This window comes from Coenobita brevimanus, chromosome 87 (genome assembly GCF_032717465.1).
Source record: "Coenobita brevimanus isolate Jiangsu-jjx chromosome 87, ASM3271746v2, whole genome shotgun sequence".
Classification (NCBI taxonomy): domain Eukaryota; kingdom Metazoa; phylum Arthropoda; class Malacostraca; order Decapoda; family Coenobitidae; genus Coenobita; species Coenobita brevimanus.
The window spans coordinates 4,262,829-4,280,328 of record NC_137040.1 but is presented as its reverse complement, the minus strand read 5'-3'; the positions used below and the strand labels follow the sequence as shown (position 1 = coordinate 4,280,328).

Sequence of the window (17,500 nt, the reverse complement as noted above, 5' to 3'; positions counted from 1 at the left end):
GAAAAATATAAAATGTGGACAAAATATTCCCCAAAAAAATAATTAGATGAAAAGTGGAAATTTATATGGATCGGTCCACACACACACACACACACACACACACACACACGCACGCACACACGCACACACACACGCATTTTTTTAATCACAAGTATGACTATTTTTTTTTTTTACATTTAATTCATCTTATAACCAAAGTATGTTCTTCTTAGAGAGACGCCTTGTAAAGAAAGGGCAAGACACTGCAATTGAATTCTCTCTTTCTTTCTTTCTCTCTTTCTTTCTTTCTCTCTCTCTCTCTTTGTCTCCATGCAGCACAGACCCCTCTCCATTATTCTCTTCCCCTCCCCCCCTCTCCCTCCCTCTTTCTCTCTCTCATATTAAATTTCCAGCAGACAGCTTCACTAAAAGGGAGAGAAATCAAGCAGCTTAAAATGAGACAGGCTATTAATTCTCTCTCTCTCTCTCTCTCTCTCTCCTTGTTCTTGGTTTTTCATCTTCTTCCTCTCATGCATTTCCTTCTCATTTCATATATTCTCTTCTCTTTTTCAATCCCCCTTCATCTCTCTCTCTCTCTCTCTCTCTCTCTCTCTCTCTCTCACCCACAAAAACTCAAACTTATCAAAACTTAGCCAGATTCCTCCGATATTTTTTTTCTCTTTCTTTCGACATTTTTCTTTAATTTTCGAGTTGACCAAAATTAACAAAAGGGAAGAAAATGATGGAGGAAGGAAAGATGAGAAGATGCTTGGAAAAATGAACGAAAAATAGCACCGTAGTTGATTATTGTTTCTTCTGTTATCTCAACTACGATCACACCCCACGACCACAACTACTACAATTATGCTACTACTACTACAACTACTACCACAGCTACTACTACTACTACTAATACTGCTGCTGCTGCTACTATTACCATTAATGTTACTACCGCTACTGCTACAACAACAACAACTATTACTACTACTATAACTGCTGCTGCTGCTGCTGCTGCTACTGCTACAACAACAACATCAACAACAACAACAATAACTACTACTACTACTGCTACTATTACTACTACAACAACAACAACTACTACTACTACTACTACTATTACTACTACTACTACATCACTTCCTCTCTGTCACAACCACAACCATTACAACTAAAATGCTTCTACCACAAATGTCAAACCAAAAACCGCAACTACCACAACCACTGCCACGACTACCACAACCACAACTATCAGAACCACTACCATTTCCTCAGTTACTACCACAGCCATTTTTATTACAACCACTACCACAGCTTATACCACACCCAGTACCACAACCTCCTCGCTGACTACAACCACAATAATCATCGCAACCATTTTACTCTCACAACCACGATTACCACACTGTCATCGATTCTCTCTCTCTCTCTCTCTCTCTCTCTCTCTCTCTCTTTCTCCACAACCACAAAAATCACCACCTGCACCATTTTCACTACGACTACCACAGTAACAATCGCAATCACCACAATCACCACAGTCACTCCACTGCAACTACATACAACTACCACAACCACTGCAAATACTTCACATCAGCCTCGACCAGACAACCACACAACAACCACCACAACCACTATATCTATACCACAACACTATACCACAATCACCACCACAACCACAATATCTATACCCCAGCATCCTATACCACCACCACCACCACCACCACCACAAAGACAAGAATTACCTCAACTCAAAATTACCACCACAATCACAACCACCTACCACAGTCACCATAACAACCATCATCACAACCCTAACTCACCACAATAACCTGAATAATCACCACCACAGCTACAACCACCTACCACAACCATCACAACGGCAACAATCACCACCACAACCACAACCAGCTACCACACCCAACCACAACCAGCACCACAAACTACCACAAGTCCACAGTCATAAGCCCAGCAATTACCACCACAACTACAACCACGTACCACAATCACCACCACAACCACCACCACAATAAACCACGACAGCCTCAATAAACGGTACCAACAATTTTCCTTCATCAGCAAAGTGAGGAAAAACAATTGAAACAACAAACAGGAAAAACTGGAAAAAAGCAACAGAAAAAAATTAAGGACACAACAGGAACAGGAGAAAAAAAAACAGAGAAAAACAAACAGGAGAAACAAGAGGAACAGGAGAAAAAAACAAATAAATAGGAGAAACAACAGGAGCAAGAGGAAAAACAGAAAACAAACAGGAGAAACAAGAGGAACAGGAGGAAAAAACAAAAAACACATACCTGTAAACAGGAGAAACGACAGGAACAAGAGAAAAAAAAAACAGAAAAAAAGAGAAACAAGAGGAACAGGAGGAGCATGAGGGCGAGAGAGCTTGGGAGGGATCAAGCCAGAAGCTGCCCGGGATTGTGATTAGTGTGGAGGTTGTGGTAGGTGTGGTGGGTGTGGTAGGTGTGGTGGGTGTGGTTGTGGTGGGTGTGGTGGGCGTGGCAGGTGTGGTGGGTGTGGTGGGCGTGGCAGGTGTGGTGGGTGTGGTGGGCGTGGCAGGTGTGGTGGGTGTGGTGGGCGTGGCAGGTGTGGTGGGTGTGGTGGGCGTGGCAGGTGTGGTGGGTGTGGTGGGCGTGGCAGGTGTGGTGGGTGTGGTGGGCGTGGTAGGTGTGGTGGGTGTGGTGGGTGTGGTAGGTGTGGTGGGAGGTGGATATGAAATTCTTTATTCTCAAAAAGTCTACTCGTGATAATGGTGCAGGAGGGGGAAGCCTTCCCATGGTGGCACTGATACAACTGTGTGTTCGGTGCCCCGTTAATCAAACGTCCCTCAACTCCCTCCCTATCCTCGGAGAGGAAAAGGGTGGACTGCAGGGCAAGGGGTAGATTGAGCCTGCAGTCCACCAGGTTCACGTTCAGATAAACCTACGTCAACAACAACAACAACAACAACAATAATAATAATAGTAACTAATGATAATAATAATAACAATAATAATAATAATAATAATAATAATAATAATAATAATAGCAAGAATAACGATAACAGCAACTCAAGATCACGCTAAATATTTCCAGTGTCCTAGGTTTCTCTCAAGCCTAAGAATATAGTCTAAGGAAAACCAAAAATAATGTGCAAAGTAGGCAAAGTAGGAAAACGTTGCGAGTATTGTTGAGGATAATGCTTGAACTGAGTGAGCTGGCGTGGTGGCTTAAATGTGTTTGCAAAACGGTACTTGTTGTTATTGCGTCGTGGCTAAATATGTGCAGAGCCTGTTGGTTGTTTTTGTCTGTCTGTCTGTCTAGCTGCCGTATCTATCTATGCCTGTTTGTCTGTGTGTTCGTCTATCTGTCTGTCTGTTGGTCTATCCATCTATCTACCTACCAACTAATCTACCTATCCACCTACCTACCTACCTAACTCTCTATCTATCTATCTATATCTGTCTGTCTGTAATTCAATCATCCCAGCACTTCCCATCCACTCATCTCCGCTCACCCCACTCAGACCAGACGACCTCAATCGCCACATCGACAAAAACCACTGGACTAAATGGGCTGATTTTTACCTCCGCCAGCGAAGGGGGACGGAGGCTATATATTCACCATTTCCTGTTTGTATGTCTGTGTACAAGATATCTCAAAAGTTATTATCAGATTTCAGTGACATCTGGTCAATAGGTGGGCAGTGAATCAAGGAGGAATTGATATTTTGAGGTGGACCCGGATTCGAATGCAGGAATAATTAAATTAAAAAATATTGGCGTTGGCGGAGGTACAAGAGAATATGATACAGGGCAGACAATGACCGTAGAATTAATTGACTATCTGAAGCCGTAAAAATATTCGTCTGGTAGGAGAGAGGAACTACAGCAGAAAATCGTAATATTTATTGTATGCTCACTTTGAATGCTTTCCATTTGACAGATGCACATAGATGCCTAATCTGAACCGATCTGAATTAACGTGAATCAATGTAATGGAATGAAACGGACCTAACTGCATCCATTTGTATCTGATGAATAAAGTCGTCTGGGTTTAGTTCGGATAAAACAATCATATGAGGCAGGAGTAGCGATTGAATGAAGATGACTATAACTGTACAAACGATAGGTCTGCTAATACTACTACTGCTGCTGCTACTACTACTAAGAGAGAGAGAGAGAGAGAGGGGGGGGCGGTAAAGCAAATCCTCTACCCCAAATCTACCCACACTCACAACAAAACAAACACAGGCACACTCATATTTAACCCACTTTAATCCAAACACCTCTTTTTTTATATATATATTTTTTCCTCGCAGCCTCATATCAGAAGTTTATACGAAAAGTTTCCACCTAGTTTTTTTTCCTCTCTCCCCGCTCGCCGAATATTTAGCTTGCTTTTTTCCTTTTTTTTTTTTTTTTTTTTTAACGATAAGCGCATTAGCGGGTTTATACAAGGGGTAGTTTGTCTACATTTGGCGGTATCAAAACATGGCACAGTTGTTGTTGTTGTTGTTGTTGTTGTTGTTGTATACGTGTTTGGAAATTGTGATTTATGTGGACTGGCTGGGAAAGTTTTGTTGCTCTGCTGTTTATGTAAGCTAGAGAAATATATTTATGATCCACTCACACCTGGGGTTTTCTTGCAACTGAATATAATCGTCTGAGGGTAATTCTAATAAAACAAGGAACACCCACAGATTGCAACACCTGCCCCGCACAACCGGTCTAACGCCAAATCCTTTACCCTGGCCTGTAACTTTGACCTTTGACATGCTACTCTCCTAAGAAAAGTACTTCATCCTTACCTAACCCTCAACCCATCCACCAAGTATGGTTCAAATTAATTCTGGAGTGTTTACAACTGACCTAACATTCTGAAAATAGAATAACTTATCCTACGCTAACCTTAAATCTTTTCACCAAGTTTGGTTCAGTCCGAATCAAAAGTACGAATGAATTAAGGGGGCTACCTATGATATTTCCATTTGGCTTTGACCTCTGACCTATCATTTTCAAAACTGAATCACTTAATTTTTTCCTGTCCCTCAACCCTTCTACCACGTATGGTCAAAATCGGGTGGATAACGTTCGAGTTGACCTTACCCTTGATCTAGGACCTATGAACTTCCTCAACCATAATTTACTCACCTGTTCCTCTGATAGTCTTCAATCATTTAGGCTAAATTTGGTGGAAATCAATTAAATAATTTCTCGATAATACTGTTAACAGACAGGGAACCAAACCAACAGACCTAAACACATAACTCCCTCTTGCGATGATGATAGTGATAATGTTTACTCGCAGACGACGACGACGACAATGATGATGATGATGATGATGAATCTCCTACGACAGCACAAACAAACCACTGATCACCCAAGCGGAATAAACCCATCAAACGAGTAAGAAAAGTTAAAAAAAAAAACTTAAGTCGACCCCGAAGGCATAATTTCAGTCTCCCTCCACAAAAACAGAGACCTGGCCAAAGAAGAAGGAGAAGAGTAAGGGTAATATGCAAACTTTCCTCAATAGATGGCGTCTCATATTGTCCGCCCCCAAGTCTTCATCTAATTCTTTGTGTTGGTGTAGACGTTAATCGAGAGGGTTCGTGGGGAAAGTTTTTCTGGGGTGGCTGTAAGAAGTTAGTAATGAGAAACTGGGGGTTGGAAATCTTGTTGGTGGTCTGGGAGAGAGGGAGAGCGGTAAGGAAGTAGGGATGGAAAGAAGGTTAGATAAATGGATATATAACGTATTATCTATCTATCTGTCTATCCATGTATTAGAGAGAGAGAGAGAGAGAAAGAGAGAGAGAGAGAGAGAGAGAGAGAGAGAGAGAGAGAGAGAGAGAGAGAGAGAGAGAGAGAGAGAGAGAGAGAGAGGGGAAGTTAAGAAAAAGATAGGGAGGGAGTGGGAAGGATTGAAAAAGAAAGGTAAGAAATGGGAAAGACTGAGCCTTGAGAGGGGCAGGAAGAGATGAGGAGTGAGAGGAAGGATGAAGAGAAAAGGAGAGGCTAAGGGAGGGAATGAGAGATGTAGTCAGGGATGAAGAGAGAAAAAAGAGGGAGAGGGAGTCAGTTAGGGAGGGAGGGGAAAGAGGAAAGAAAGGAGTAAAAGAGAGGGTGTCTGCTGCTAGGAGGGGAGAAGGAGAGGAAAGGAGAAGGGGAGGAGAGAGGACTTGGTAGGGGAAGGGGGAGGAGGAGGAGGAAGAAAACAGAGAGTGGGAGGAGGAAAGGCAAATGGGGAAAGGAGAGGAGAGTAAAGGAAGGAAGGGAGGACCGAGAAAGGAAGAAGGAAGGAAGGAAGAAAAAGAAAGTGAAAGGAAAGAGGAAAAATGCAGAGAGAGGGAAGAAGGAGAAGACGAAGAAAAAAATGAAGGAAGAGAGAAGAAAGGAGGAGGAAAAAGAAAGTGAAAGGAAGAAGGAGAAAGAACGAGAAAGGAAGGAAGAGAGAGAAAGTTAAAAGAAGGAGATATAAAATGGGAAGAAAGATCGAGAAAGGTGGAGGAAGGGAAGGAGGAGAAGACAAAGGAAGGAAGAAGGCAGGAGGAAGAAGGCAGGAGGAAGAAGGAAGGAGGAGAAAGAAAGTGACAGAAAAGAGAGTCAAAGGCTGAAGAAAGGAAGAGGTATAAGGCAGGTAAAAGAAGAAGGAAAGGAGAGGAAAAAAAGGAAGAAGAATGCAAGGAAACAGAAACAGGAGGGGGGGAGGGAAGGAGAGAGGAAGGAAGAAAAGAGGAAGGGGAGAACTGAGATAGGAAGGAAAATGGGGAAAATAAAGGAGGGAAAAGGAAGAAGTGAAGGAAAAGATAAGGAGTAAACAGAAAAGGAGAAGAGGAAATGGAAGAAAATGAGGGGAAAGGGGAAGAGTGAAGGGGAATGAAAAAGGAAACAGGAAGGAAGAAGGAGAAGGGAAGAAAGAGGAGGAGAAGGATAAAGTATGGAGGGAAAGAGGGGGAGGGAGAGAGGAGAAAAGTGGAGGAGGGGGGGTGAAATGGAAAAGCAAATGGGTAAGGGAGGAAAGGGGAAAAGAAGGAAAAAATGGGGTATGGGAGGGGAAGGGAAAGTGGAGGGGGAAGGAAAATAGGAAATAAAAGGATAATGAAGGGAAGGAAAAATGAATGGGGAGAAAAATGGGAAGATAAATGGGTAGGGGAGGAAGGGGAAGGCAGCAAGGAGAAAGAAAAGGGAGAGATAGAGGAAGAGAGAAGACAGAGGGAAAATTAAAGAGGGGAGGAAAGAGGAAGGCAAAAGAGGAGGAAAAATGATAGGGGTAAATGGGAAGGGAGAGGGGGAAGTATGGAGAGGGAAAGGAGAGAGAGAGAGAGAGAGAGAGAATGTAGTGAAGATGGTAAGGTGCGTGGGTGAGTGATTTATGAAGGTGGAAGATGAGAGAGAGAGAGAGAGAGAGAGAGAGAGAATGTAGTGAAGATGGTAAGGTGCGTGGGTGAGTGATTTATGAAGGTGGAAGATGAGAGAGAGAGAGAGAGAGAGAGAGAGAGAGAGAGAGAGAGAGAGAGAGAGAGAGAGAGAGAGAGAGAGAGAGAGAGACGATGCGGACGAAAACGATATGATAATAACAAGAAATCGAGGAAAATAAACCAAAGAGAACGAAAGAAAAGAAATAATAAGAAAAAAATAAATTAAAGAAAGAGAAAAAGATGAAAAACAAGGAAGGTAGTAAAGAAAAGAAGAAAATGAAAAAAAAGACTAAGAAAAAAAAGATGAGGGTGGGAATTTAAGTTCAATAAACGGAAAAATGTAGGAAAAAAATGAAAAAAGTAAAAAAAATGCAGGAAAATGTGAAACAGATGATGTGAAACAAAGGAAGGGAAAATGGTAAGGAAAGAAATCATAGGGAAAAGCAGAACAATGGGGAAAATAAGGAAAGATGGAGAGAGAGGACAAACAAGGGAGGAAAAGAAAAGACTAAGAGGAAAATTATGGCAAAGAAGTGAGAAAGATAGGGGGAAGAAAATTACGTTAAAAAGAAACAAAACAAAGGAAGACGAAACGGAAAATGGAAGAAAAAGGATGATGAAGGAAGAAGAGGATGAAAAGAAAGAAAAGGGGAGGGTAAGGAACCAGGAATAAATTAAAGGAAGAAGACAGAAAGAGAAAATGATGAAGGAGAAGAGGAAGAAAGATGGGAAGAGAAGGAATGGTAAAAGAAAAGAGAGGAAAATGAGAAGAAGAAGAAGAAGAAGAAGAAGATGATGATGATGATGATGATGATGAAAGATGGAAAGAAAATGGGGTAGTAAAGCAGAAACAGAGTAAGGGAATGTGATGGGAATAATAATTAGAGGATAGAGGGAAGGGGAATTAAGGTGAGATTGGGTTGATGAGGCAGGGGATGGAGAGTGATAACGCGGTAGGGGTGCTCAGTGTGTGTGTGTGTGTGTGTGTGTGTGTGTGTGTGTGTGTGTGTGTGTGTGTGTGTGTGTGTGTGTGTGTGAGAGAGAGAGAGAGAGAGAGAGAGAGAGAGAGAGAGAGAGAGAGAGAGAGAGAGAGAGAGAGAGAGAGACCAGGTTGAAATAAGGTATGTGGGTATGTGAATTATGGAGGTGAATGAGATTATGTGTGTGTGTGTGTGTGTGTGTGTGTGTGTGTGTGTGTGTGTGTGTGTGTGTGTGTGTGTGTGTGTGTGTGTGTGTGTGTGTGTGTGTGTGTGTGTGTGTGTGTGTGTGTGTGTGTGAGTTATGGCAGTGTGAGATGTGGTTGTGTAAGTGTGGTGTTTGAGAGAGATCAGTGATAGACGTATGTAAAGGGTTGACTTAAACAGCTTTAATCAAATTCAGACCAGACTTGGTGGAAGGGCTGAGGATAAGGCAAGAAGGAAGGGATTCGATTTTGAGAACAGTGAGTCAAATATTAGGGTTCAGGACAAGGTAGATGTTGAGATATACCAATAAGAGGTGTGGCAGTGTGAGGTGTGGCAGTGTGAGGTGTGGCAGTGTGAGGTGTGGCAGTGAGGTGTGACAGGTGTGACAGTGTGAGGTGTGGGAGTGTGAGGTGTGACAATGTGAGATGTGGCAGTGTGAGATGTGGCAGTGTGAGGTATGGCAGTGTGAGGTGTGACAATGTTAGGTGTGAGAGTGTGAGATGTGGCAGTGTGAGGTATGACAGTGAGGTGTGACAGGTGTGACAGTGTGAGGTGTGGCACTGTGAGGTGTGACAATGTTAGGTGTGAGAGTGTGAGATGTGGCAGTGTGAGGTATGACAGTGAGGTGTGACAGGTGTGACAGTGTGAGGTGTGGCAGTGTGAGGTGTGAGGATGAGCGCGTGATAATGTTCGGTATGAAAGTGTGTTGTGTGGCAGTGTGAAATATGTTAGTATAAATGTACGAGGAAAATATGAGAGACTACATTAAACGTGACGTAAGAATTAGAATATTATGAGGTAACAAGAGTGGTATGACTTGCGGTATTATTTTAAACCAGGTGGCAAATACCAGTGAGAAAGCTTAGACGAGGGTGAAGCAGAGTGAAAAATAAAGCTTACCTAATCCTGAAGAGTAGGCAGGGCTGTAGAGACAGAAAATCAGCCGGAAATTTTAAGCCGAGTAGTGGAGTGAGAGAAAAACTAAGCTTACCCCTAAGAGTAAACACGCCAGCCAAAGATACAATCAGAGAGACAAAATTAAGCTTACCTAAATCATCCTCTACAGTAAGCAGGTCGTGGACAGAGTAACCAGCCAGATATAAGCTGAGAAAGAAGCTGAGGATGGATAAAGCTTAATGTACAAGAGCATATAGCAGGGAGAAAGGCGGGAATACGAAAAAAAAAAAGGAAAGATTGTGTGAAAAGCTGAGACGAGGCGAAGCAAGAAGATTGATTTTTAATTGACAAGAGGAAAAACAGGAGGCGCTGAGTAAGTGGAAAATTAGAGTGGTTAAGTGCTTCTATTATTATTATTGTTATTATTATTATTATTATTATTATTATTATTATTACTTGCGTGGGAGGGTGGGAGGGGGGATAAAGTCACTGAGTGGGTGAATGATCAGAATAGGTTTTATTACATTATTATTATTATAATTATTATATTATTATTATTATTATTATTTTCATTTTCTTTTGCGTGGGAGAGTTGGACAACATCATAGAGGTTACCAGGTCACAAGTATGGTAGCAATAATCGACCTTACACTGCTCCTGGCACAAGTCTCACACATCAAAAGGATAATTAGGGTTAGGACACAGCCAATTAAGGGCCACAGAGGTTATCAGGGCACACATTTAGTAATAATAATTGACCTTACTCACTTTAACATATCTGAATGACACAATAATCTGAATAGCCTTTTGTAAATTGTAATTATGGGGTTGGAATGAAATGAAAGGAAGTCAAAGGGTTACTACGGCACACATTAGTAGCGCTATTCAACCTTACACTGTTCATTGGAGAAATTTCAAACAACTGGACAAATTTAGTGGATACATGAACATATTAATCAGGGACAACACAGTGATCATGACGCACATTTAAGTCACAGAGATTATCATGACGCACATTTAAACCAATCATGACGCATTATTTAGTCACAGAGATGATCATGACACACATTCAAGTCACAGAGATGATCATGATGCACATTTGTCACAGGGATGATCATGATACATATTTAAGTCACAGAAGTTATCATGACGCACATTTAAGTCGTACAGGTGATCAAGACACAAATTTAAGTACCAATCATTGACTCTACACTGCTCACTAGAAAGGGCCTGAGCAAAAGGATTGAGGAACACTGCATTTTGGACTCGGAAAGTTTTAACCACAGGAAGATCACTACAAATAACAGAGGTCACAGAGGAGGCCATGAAACACACTAAATAGCGATATCCGTCTTTGTTCTGTACTGTTTATTGAACAACCTTGATTGATGGTGTTCTTGTTGAGAGCAGAACATTCCTGGCATAACACAACAAAGGAAAGCGACTTAAAAATAACAGCACATGCAAAAGAACTAACATAACAAAACTTGAACACAAACCATCTCTCCTTTATTTACATTTCTCCTTATTCCTGTCTTTGATTTCTTCATCTCTCTCATTTTTGTTTCAGGATCCTACCTCACCCCATCCTTTAGGTAGAAGTTAAGGATGATTTGATGGTTATTATTTGCTGCTCTTTTATCTTATTTGGTTACTGTTGTTTTCTTTCTATTCTATTGCCATTTTTTATTTTTTGCTTTTTTTATGGTGCCTCATCTCATATTCTTTTGTGGGTAGGATTTACGGGTAGAATGATGATGATGATGATGATTTTTCTTCTTTCTCCTTTTTCATTCTTTTTTCCTCTTCTTATTCTTTTTCCCTTTCTTATTTTTCTTTTATTTTCAGTGTTGGTTCCGTGGCGTGCTTCTTACCTGTCGTAGAACTGCTCCCTGCAACACGGAGAAAAAGATCAAACTTAGTAAACATATTCATAACACTAGATCTAGCACAGGGGAGGGCTGGGGGAGGGGAGGGCTGGGGGAGGGGAAGATGGTAGAGAGGGGTAGAAGAAGAGGGGTGTGTGGGAAAGGTAGAGGAGAATGCTGGGGGAGAAAAGGAGGGAAGGGGAGGGAAGGAATATGTGGGTGTGAGTCGGGGTGAAAAATATGTAGGGAGGAGAGTAGGGAAGGGAGGGGGAGGCGGATGAGAGCAAAATGTGAGTATGGGGAGGGGAGGAAAATGTGGGTATGGGTAGGGGTGGGTGGGGATGTGGAGGAGAATAGGGGAGCGGAAGAGAGAGGGGAGGAAAAAGAGGATGAGGGATGAAGTGGGGAAAAAGGGCAATGTGGGAAGAGGAAGGTGGGGGTAAAGGAAGGGAGGAAAGAGTATCTGTGAGAAAGGAGAGGGCGTGGGAGGGCGTGGGTGGGAAAGGGAGCAAGGGAGGAAGGAATAAAGAGTAGGGAGGAATGATGGGAGAGGAGGCATGGAGAAGCAAAGGGAAAGTGGGACATGATGGGAAGAGAGGGAGGGAAGGAATAAACGGTGGGGAGGTAGGACGAAAGAGGGAGAATGCATGGAAAGAAGGTGAGGGAAAGGAGGAGGAGGGAGAGAAGAGAACTGAGAGAGAGGGAGTAGGTAAGGAAGAGAGAAGGGAGGAGAGAAATTGTGACTGATGAAGAGGGAAAGGAATCGGTGTGGGAGAGAAAAATGGAGAGGGTGAAGGATGGGAAAGGGAGTGGAAAGGAGAATGAAAGGGATGTGGGAAAGGAAGAAGAGAGAGAGAGAGAGAGAGAGAGAGAGAGAGAGAGAGAGAGAGAGAGAGAGAGAGAGAGAGAGAGAGAGAGAGAGAATAGATTCAGGTGAGGGAAAAGAGAGCAAAGAGGAGGAAAAGAGATGAGGAGAAGAGAAGAGATGAATGGAAGGGGAGAGAAAGACAATTGAGAGGGGGGAACAGGAGCGGCGGGGGAGGAAAACAGGAAGAAAGGAAGGAAGGAAAGTAGAAAAGAAAAAAAAAACTGGGAAGAGGGAAGACAGGGGGAAGGAAAGGGAAAAAAGAAAAGAAGAATGACAAGAGGAAAGAAAGATCTAGACGGAAAGGGTGCAGGAAAAGGAAGGAGTGGAAAGGGTGAAGGAAAAGGAGGGAGAGGAAAGGGTGAAGGAAAAGGAGGGGAGAGGAAAGGGTGAAGGAAAAGGAGGGAGAGGAAAGGGTGAAGGAAAAGGAGGGAGTGGAAAGGGTGAAGTAAAAGGAGAAGTGGAAAGGCTGAGGGAAAAGGAGGGAATGGAAGGGATGGAGGCCGAGGATGAAGCATAAATAACTAAGCAAACAACCAGACAAACAATACACTAACACAAGATAACAAACACAGGAGAGATCTGGCAGTGGGAAGGAGGAAGGGAAGGGAAGTGGAAAAGGTGAGAAGGGAAGGAAGGAGGAGAAGGTGAGAAGGGAAGGTAGGAGATTGTGAGAAGGGATGGGAGGAGAAGATGAAGCTGGGTAGAAAAGGGATAAGACTGAGAAGGGAAGGGAAGGAAGGGAAGAGAAGGGAGTTAAGAGAAGGAAGGGGAAAGGGAAGGGAAAGGAAGGGAATGGAAGGGAAGGGAAGGGAAGGGAAGGGAAAGGAAGAGAAGGGAAGGGATGGGAAGGGAAAGGAAAGAAAGGAGGGGAAGGGAAAGGATGAAGAGACGTGAAAGGAGGGATGGAAGAGAGAAAGGAAGGGAAGGAAAGGACGGGAAGGCAAGGGAGGAGGAGAAAGGAAAGGCGGGAGGGAGGGGAATGGAAGTGATTGGTCTGAGAATAAGAAGGATAGGAATGTGATCAAGGGATAGGAGGAATGAATGGGGGATGGGAAATGAGAGGGAGGAATAGGAGGGGATGAGAGAGAGGAGAGGAGAGGAGAGGAATGGGCAGGTAGAGAAGGGGAAGGGGCAGGTGAGGAGTAGAAGGAGGAGAGGAAGCGAAGGGAGTGAGAAAGGGAGGAGAGGAGGGGAAAGGAGGGAGAAAGAGGAGGAGGAAATGATGGGAAGGGAGACAGGGAGGATGATGAAGGCAAACAGGGATGGGGAGGGAGGAGATGGAGTGAGAGAGAGAAGAGGACGAGTCGGGGGGGGGGAGGGGAGGGGAATGAGGGAGGGAAGAGCGGAAGGTGAAGGGAAGGAAGGTGAGGAGGAGGAGGAGGAGGAGGAAGAGGAAGAGTAGGAGAGAAAGGAGAAGAGGAAAAGCGAGTATGGAAGGAGAGATGGAGGAGTGAGAATGGAAAAATATTGATGATGATAATGATGATGATGATGATGATGATGATGGTGATGAGAAGGATGAGGAGGAGGAGAAGGAGGAGGAACAGTAGGAGCCGAAAGAGATACCTGCGGATGGAGAAGAGAGAAAAGGAAATACAAATGGATGGGTATATGAGGAAGGAACAGAAATATATTGACAAGCGATTGAATAAGAAAGTGAGTGAGTGCGTGAGGAGAGGGGGGAGAGAAGCTATCGTCGGGAGGAGGAGGAGGAGGAGGAGGAGGAGGAGGAGGAGGAGGAGGAGGAGATTTTTTTTGTTTTTGAGAGAGAGAGAGAGAGAGAGAGAGAGAGAGAGAGAGAGAGAGAGAGAGGACCAGTACGAGAATTATTTTGCTACCTCCAGACGATTTTTTTTAGGCATACAAGTAACCTCTCTACATCAAGGGTTAAAATAAATCCTGTACTGTATTTTTCATTTCAGTGACGCCTGTTAAGAATACCTGATAAATATATTCTTTTAGCTGTGCTCAGAAGTCAGCAGTGGAACATACTCATCCCTCAATTCGCCTTTTAATATGGGTATGATAAATTACTGATTAATAAAGTGGCAATATCTTAAGAAAATCGATCCTAGTATATAATGTAACTCAGACCAGGTGTTTTCCCAGGTGCTGTGAGAAGACTATCGATAATTATTTTTATTTTTTCCCATAAAATGTTCAGAATTGTTAACTAAATGTAGAACGCTTAGTAAATGGGAACTTCGAAATACATTATCTGTAATAGAGGCGATAAGATACGTGCCATAAATTACTGATCGATAAGCTTAACCTCAGAAATATAATAAAAAAAACATTAGAGATAACATTCCTTTTATTTCTTGTGCATAATAAAACAATCTACATGAAAACCGTAGCTAAAGCTGGTCCTTACAAATTAACTGGCCTTTCTTCTGTGTGTGTGTGTGTGTGTGTGTGTGTGTGTGTGTGTGTGTGTGTGTGTGTGTGTTTTAATATATCCGATAACTGGAAAGCGAAAACAGCGACAGAGGCCATCTTCCTATATTTTCAAAGTGTCCACCGTATAAGATAAATAAACAAGAAGTTCATCACCTCACGAATGAATTATGTTCATGGATCGGTGAGTTATTAGCAAAATCACCTGCACCGGTAAGCAATAAATGGGGATTTTTTCGATGGGCAAGAAGGAATTAGCGGAGTCCCCCAAGGTTTAGTCCTAAAGCCAATTTTTTTCCCTTATTTATATTATAATCTAGAAAATGGACCAGTTTTTAATGCAGGAAAATTGACATGACACGCAAATTGGAAGAAGAGTAATTACTGAAGCAAACTGTGAATCCATCGAAAACTACCTGGATTAGCTAATATTATGAAGTTAAAAATGGCAAATGATTATTAATAAAGAGAAACGTAAAGCAATCAACTCCGGAGACAAAGGACCTTATAAAGAAGTATCAGATATAGCCATCCACCGACGGAAGTAAAGGAAGCCAGAGATCAAGCCGTCATAAATAACTTTCCTCTATCATTTTGTTACACAGCTTAGATATTCTGCGCATTAACCTTTTCCCTAACAGATAATCTCGCTTTAGGCCAACACGTTTCCTGGTAATTATAATTTCTCTTTACTCCTTTATTTTTATCCTGGTTGAAAGCAATATTACGAAGATCGACTTTAATCCTCAGAAGACAGGAAATCAGCCCCTAGGTAAATAGATCTGCCTGGAGGAAGCCAGAATAGAGCAGCCTGAAAGAGTTAAGGGATGAAAAGGGAAGACGGGGTGCAAAGGGATGGGAAGAGGAGTAAGGGGGGGAGGGAGATGGGGTACAGGGGAGTGAAAGGGAATAAAGGGGAGACGGAAGAGGGATATAATGGGGAGAATAGAATAATCAAGGGAGGTAGATCAAGAGAAAGAAGGTAGAGGAGGGGGGGGGCATTAAAATTAGTATATAGGACATTTATCAGTCTTAAAATAATTATATACAAAATCAATTACCTTTAACATAGATATACTGAACCAAAATCGAACACATGACTTTGGGAAACGATCATATGAAGCTTAATAATCCACCTCACAAGTCAAAGAGAAAAAAGTAAAAAAAAAAAATCAGAAAAAAAAAATTATTCATAAATTTTGCATACGAAAATGTAAATAACTTGCTTAACCCCTTCACTACGGGAAGTCTGTTGGTTTTATTTTTCCTGCTGGTTGGCAATTTTCCTCAGCTTCTTAAGGGATTCGAATCATGGTCCACTAATTCTTTCAGTACGATGATGTTTTGACCTTATTTTAGACCATTTATTTCAAGGGAGACCTCTCGTAGTGAAGGGCTTAAATGCTAAACAGATTGGTGCACCTTAATTTGGACTTAATCTAAAAGGGAAGATAATTATACGTTCGTTGGTAATTTGAGAAAGATACTACGCCTACAGAACGCCAATTATACTGTGCTGGCTATTGTCATTTTCTCCAGACAAGTTAATACCCTGGAGTGTTGTTGACAAATCTGGAAATTTCTTTAGTGTAGGAGGTCACGAATTTGTAACTCTGCTGTTATAGGGACACAAAAGTATAAAACATAGATTAAATTACATGGTTAAGATTATAAAATAACTATTATATATCTATCTATCTAGTATCTTTCTATCTCTATCTATCTATCTATTTATCTATCTATCTATCTATCAAACTTTTTATAACCCCCGCCGACTCAGGTGCTTCAAACTTACCGGTGCCAAAGTTGCATCTATTGTAATAAAACCATATCCGTTAACATATACAGTACACAGAAAGAAAAAAAAACACGCTTACTGCCACCACAAACTTAGAATTTACGAACAGGTTATCACATCCACCTTAGAGATAAAAATAATGAGGAATATGGAGATTCTGAGCTAACGATAAGGAACACTTACTCCAACCACCCATAATCTCATTTAAATATACCGGTTCCATAATCGTACATAATAAATTTACATGAAGTGCATTGTATACACATTAAAAAAAAATTGAACCCATGAGCCAATGAAAATAATATTCTCTTTATTCACGAAGTTGGTTTGCTTAGATTTCTCTGGTTCATGATTTAAGTTACAGTAATAAACATATATTACAATTACACACACACACACACACACACACACAGAAAAAAAAAACTACTTCAATCGTCACCTCTGATGTCTCAAAATTTCCTGTTACGTAAAGACATCTATTGTAAAAAAAATATGCCAAAAGAATTAAGACATAGCTATATATGCAGAGAGAGAGAGAGAGAGAGAGAGAGAGAGAGAGAGAGAGAGAGAGGGAGGGAGGGAGAGTCTGCTAACCACCTTTACTATCATAAACTTCCCAGTATAATCACATAAACCGCACTAAATATAATGAGAGTACGAAAAAACACAAACATAAAACACACACACACACACACACACACACACACACACACACACACACACACACACACACACAAATAAACACGTAGAGAGAGCACAAGAGGGGTTTTATCTTTAGTACTCCTTCAATGTACACCCTCCCCACCATTACTGTACATCAAGGGGCGACACAGCTCAGTACACACCTGTAGTACTCCTACGTGCCCTTGTCTACACAGTGCAGATCTATGACTACACCCCAACTGGTTTAGGAGATTTCTTAACAACGCCTCCTCAGCGATTTATGCTGCCTTAACGCCTTTGATATCCACTTGTTGACGCAAATGATTATGGAGGTAATTATTGCATATGATTTCATGTTTCTGTATTATTTGGTCTGCTTCGACTATGCGACTGGATATGATGTGGCTGTTATTATTATCATTATTATTATTA

At 41.9% G+C, this 17,500-nt stretch overlaps 1 protein-coding gene across 1 annotated transcript in view; it reads right to left on the bottom strand.

Annotated features, from left to right (window-relative positions):
- The window catches only part of LOC145411045 (uncharacterized), a 589,165-nt gene that overhangs the window by 24,098 nt on the left and 547,567 nt on the right, over positions 1 to 17,500 (bottom strand). Inside the window, exon 5 of the mRNA XM_080281107.1 lies at positions 11,349 to 11,366. Within this exon, the coding sequence (XP_080137233.1) occupies positions 11,349 to 11,366 (18 nt within the window). The remainder of the gene's footprint in view (positions 1 to 11,348; positions 11,367 to 17,500) is intronic.